General features: G+C 43.5%; 1 protein-coding gene across 2 annotated transcripts in view; it reads right to left on the bottom strand.

The window, feature by feature from the left end:
* Nucleotides 1-3825: 3825 nt before the first annotated feature.
* The window catches only part of slc8a1b (solute carrier family 8 member 1b), a 162253-nt gene continuing 160665 nt past the window's right edge, over nt 3826-5413 (bottom strand). For both annotated transcript variants that reach the window (XM_084077278.1, XM_084077279.1), the window contains one exon: nt 3826-4185. In XM_084077278.1, the coding sequence (XP_083933404.1) occupies nt 3913-4185 (273 nt within the window). In that variant the 3' untranslated portion in view covers nt 3826-3912. The remainder of the gene's footprint in view (nt 4186-5413) is intronic.

Genomic DNA, 5413 nt, shown 5'->3' with positions numbered 1-5413 from the left:
GGTAAACTGCCACTCCAAGGCCTTTGAACGAGGAGGACTTCTCTAATACAGAGCCTATAATGTAGTATAGAGTTTGGCAAACAAATAACAGGACACCTCATTCAAAATCCCAGTCCTCTAGTACTCCATGTTTTAAGAACTAGGGACTAGGCCTTATTGTTCAAGATTCCAAATCGTGTCACCATAGTCCCACACTAACTTTCTAATCTGTATTGTAGACATGTTGTTCCTAAAGTTCCACGTCCTTGAGCCACATTCATGGAGATGCATTCTACAGTTACCATGGTTACCACATAAAACGATTGCCAATGCATCAATGGTGCTGTTCAGCAACAGTTTCTTGAGATTTCCATCCAGTCAAACTGCAAAGGTACTTTCATCCAACAGCATCCTTTGTCAATTTAGTGTAATTCATGACAGCCTGTGTCACACAAATTTCTGTTAAGAATCCTGTTGTCCTTGGGAGATGGGTTTGCCAAACACTGGTACAATAAAAGGCTCTGTTCTCCTCTAATGTCTCATTGGGATAGAAATCAGTGACGTTTTTAATATTCTTTTTTATGATTACACCTAACCCAGACTACTTTAAAGATGACATTTATGATATCACAATTATATAACACATCAAGTATAAAACACCACATCAGCAGGAAAATTCTGGGCAAATCATTAACACACAGTACCATGCCCTTGGCATACAAATTAAGGAGTCATTTTTGAAGGCCAATATTGTAGGCTGATTCAGGTTGCTGTGGTTTTGGCCGACCTTGTTAAATATTTAACAGTCTAAAATGTAAACCTCTCAGGCAGTCAGTGTGGGCTTAATCTTATCTTAATATCCGTTTTGGAAATGTATTTCAGTACATGTTTGGGTATATTTCAGATACAAGAATGCCAAAAAAGAAATCACAAATGGAAATATTTGTTTCGTTTCAATACATATTGCATCCTTAAAACAGGTGGGAGAGGAAATTCTCAGCGATGTCAATTAGGTAGTAGCTAGTGGACTTCCTAACTGTTTTCATTGTTTACACAAAACATCCAAGCACTAGGACATGTGTAGTGCACATTTGGAATTGAACCCGGTCAGTTCTATAGCACAGAAATGATTTCTTCAACTTGGCTTTCTACATCCTACACTATCTTAAATACAGAATTAGTTGGTCGAGTTGGGAGCTAACACTTAACTAATGCTTCAGTGTATAATATCTAGGCCCAAAGTAGAATTGTGGGAGAACCTGTTTTCTAGCCAGTGCCTGAAAAACAAACACATGCCTTTAGCCTGCTTTGTTTTTTTAAACCATCAGCAATTAATGTAGCTGGAATCCTAAGTTAAATGTCCCCACAGGTGTACCGTCGTAACCGTCCTACTGTAAATCTGTTCAAAGACCTTCATTTGTGTTCATTTTTGTACCATGTTGCCTCCTATGAGTCAATAGGCGGGAAGGCGGTGTTATAATGCGTTAGATTGCAGAATGGACTTTAGATTGAAACAAAGCCAAACTCCATTTCCACTCACTATTTCCACATCTTCTGTTTTGCATGTTTGCAGGTGGTTAATAACAGAGGGTTAGCAAATATGACCTCTTCTTTAATTGATCCAGGCAGTGAAATTCGTTATTATTCCTGGATGGTGAGAATTTTTTCTTTTCTTATAAAGCCCTTGAGGAATTGATTAATTTGTCCACAGACAAGCTGGGGGTGTGTGTGCGCTTAAAACACAACAGAGCCAATGGCAGAGGCTGATGAGTGATAGTTTTAGCCAGTAGGAAAGAGGCCAGTTTGCAGTGGCGGTTTGGAGAAACGGATGAGATTGGAGGAATGATGCATCACACACTAGGGCTGTACCTAATATCTGTTATATCTTGCTGCAAATCTCGCTGCAAAGTAACTAACACCATGACATGATGACAATCAGCTGTTTTGAAAGCCAGAAAACATAACAACTGGTTGGAACTACAGAAATTTTAACTTAAGATTTATGATGCAATGACAATAATATCTCTAACAGTTTCATACGGTTCAATGGCCATTTTGTCCTATCAGACATAGCCTTATTAAAGGTAAAACAACGCTAAACTCCTTCATTTAAATTAGACCTTAAATTGTTTACATCTATACAGCAAACTACAAAAACAAGTGACAAGATTGGCACGTTCAGGAACGCAAAACGCCCGAAAAGAAAGGAGAACTAGCTGCAATGTATATGTTCCTGTCTCTGTATTTACATGTCTATCCTCATAACATATTTAGGGAGCGTTTTGTTTCATTGAACGCACCCTCCCGCCAAAAGGCTCTACCTCAGCATTACTATAGGCTGTCAGAGCTAGGGTCAAAGGTCATGGCAAGCAGCTCCCAGAGGGAGACAGATGAATGCAAAACCGAACTCTGTCTCGTGCACGTACAGCGAGACGAGAGCGCCCCTCACAGTACTTGACCATCGTCTCACTCACGCACGCACACACACATACATCATTGAACAGTTCTGTAGTAGTTCTTGAAGTTGGTCTGTTCATGCATGTACATACCAATACAGACAACCACATGTCCTTTGGGGACAGCGGTGTCAAAATAGTTCATTGTCTTTGTCTTTTATCTGTCCTACCCAGTCCTGCAGAGAGACAGAGAGATGGGTTTCTGTGTTGAGTGCTGGGGGGAGGACAGAGTCAATCGTTGCAGTAGGAGGAGCGTTGATGAGTTGCTTAGAGTAACTGAAGTAAGAGGCATGCACACACACACACACACACACACACACACACACACACACACACACACACACACACACACACACACACACACACACACACACACACAGGGCAGGCATTGAGCAGATAAGGGACATTGGGAGCTAGGGCAGGGAGTCTCATGTTGAACACCAATAGGGCGCTCTTCATTTGGTCCAATGAAAAAATAATTGTGTTTCTTTTGTGTAGATAAGGATGGTGTGTGCGTGTGTGTGTGTGTGTGTGTGTGTGTGTGTGTGTGTGTGTGTGTGTGTGTGTGTGTGTGTGTGTGTGTGTGTGTGTGTGTGTGTGTGTGTGTGTGTGTGTGTGTGAGCGAGCGAGCGAGCGAGCGAGCGAGCGAGCGAGCGAGCGAGAGAGTGAGTGAGTGAGAGTGTGTTTGACTCCAGAGTTCAGGGTGTATTTCAAACAGGCGTTTGTAGAGATCTGATTGGCTGATAGGGGTGTCAAGACGGAAAATGAACACGGATAGTTTCCTCTACAGCTTCAGACGGGTGTGTGGAGCTCTGTCCAGCTGCCTCCCACTGCTTTCTTTCATCAGTTTTTGACGTCTTTTCATGCTCCGTCACTTCATACACTCCTCTTCATCTGGTCAACATCTGTTCATTGCTCGGCCAGTCATGTAGGAGGAGAGCGAGGGTGGGAAACACTCTGGATTCCCATATCCCTTCATTGATACATCTGCCCCTCAATCAGTCAACGCCCCCCGCCCCCCATCTGGCCATCCACCCAACACTCTATCCTTACCTAACTCATGCATGCATCCTTCCATCCATCGATTCTTCTGTCTCTCTCTCTCTCCTCTCTCTCTCTTATCAATTAATGAATCCACCAATCCATCCATACCTCCCTCTCTCACCCACCCATCTATCCAGCCAACCAACCAACCAACCATCTCCTCTGACTCCCCATCCAACCATTCATCTATCCACCTGTCCCTCCCACCCTATCTGTCTATGCCTCCAATCTCATGCATCCTTCCGCGAATTCCGCCCAACTCACCTCTTCCCCTTTCTCCATCCTTCCGGCTCCCATCCTCTCATCCACCCACCCCACGACCATCCTCCTACCCTCCCTTTCCCCATCTCATCACCATCCATCTGTACATCTATCCAACTCCTTTTACACCCACTCACCCCTGCTCCCTCCTTTCCTTCTTTCTTTCCGTTCTTTAGAAGCCCCTGACGTGGCAGTAGGCCTCCAGAGAGGAGAAGAGGATGTATATGAGCCACAGGCTGAAGAACAGCATGGTGGTCAGGACCTTGGCGGTCCGCGGGCCGCCTAGCTCCCCTCCGATTTCGGGCCGCCGCCGGTACATCAACACTCCCACAGCTACAAAGGCGAAGATGGTGAAGAGCGTGACAGAGAAGGCCAGCGTGCCCGTTTCCACCTTGAAGTCCTCGCCTTTGCTATTTTTGTAGATGGCAGCGATGGACCACGCCAACTGGTGGTCAAGAGGACCGGGAGAAGGTAAAAACAAACACTGTTAAAATGATGATACTAGAACCAATGTGGAACCACTTACAACTAATACATATTGAATAGTTATTGTTATTTGGTGGTAAGCAGTGGTTGACCAGTGACCACAGGATAGCAGAATAAAGATGAATATATGTCACTAGTAAATCATATAATTTGTGTGTGTGTGTGTGTGTGTGTGTGTGTGTGTGTGTGTGTGTGTGTGTGTGTGTGTGTGTGTGTGTGTGTGTGTGTGTGTGTGTGTGCACAAATACACACATACATTACAGCTACTACTGTTTTTGCTACTACTACTGCTACCACTACTAGTTACTGCTACAGATGAATCAAGGGGGCATATGTCTCTCACTCATACACTTACACTTGCAGCAAAATGTTGGTGTGGCATGTTGCGCAAGACTGTGCTACTGTATTACTATACCTGCACTATTTCTACAACAGCTGCATTATTGCCACCACTGCCTATAACCTTTGCTGCTGTGATTTTGACATTTCAAATTACAGTTCTACTGCTACTACTATCATTAGAACTGCTACTGCTCTTAAGATGGCGGACACAGCTGGTGCTGCTCGAGGTGCTGCTTGAGGTGCTCCAAACAAACCTTGCATAAAACCAGATATACTGTATATATGACCGTTGATGGCAAAACTATCGTGGAAGATGAACTGTTATACTTTCTCATTGTTAAAATGAAGACTTTGAATCAGGAGGACATTGTTCTAATGGCTGTGAATCACTTTGGGTCAGAGTGGATTGAAGGCTCAAAGAAAGTCCTGTTTGATCTTTGCCCAGGCACAACACAGCGGTGTGTAGCCTATAAAACGAGGTTGGTGAAAACGTCCCTCGCTTTATGTCTCATCACTTAGATGAGTTACAACTGGTGACTTTTAACAACCTTGATGTCTCCACTATATACAGCCGTTATAGTACAGCAAAAATGAAAAAACTTCAGGTGGCATATAATGATGCATTTTGAATATTGCTGAAACTCCCAAGATGGACGAGTGCAAGTGAAATGTTTGTGACCAGTAATGTACCCACCTTTCATGCTGTATTGAGAAAGTGTTAATAATGGCCTTAACACATTGGCTGCCAAGAACGAAGATCTGCGTTCTTTTGCGTCCTTAGAACGCTAGCTGCCAAGAACGCAGATCTGCGTTCTTTCAAAAAAAAAATTTTTTCAAAAAAATAT

Source organism: Gymnoscopelus microlampas, assembly GCF_963454915.1.
Source record: "Gymnoscopelus microlampas genome assembly, chromosome: 13".
Lineage (NCBI taxonomy): Eukaryota > Metazoa > Chordata > Actinopteri > Myctophiformes > Myctophidae > Gymnoscopelus > Gymnoscopelus microlampas.
Note: the sequence above shows the minus strand (reverse complement) of the source record. Positions and strands in the feature narration are given on the sequence as shown.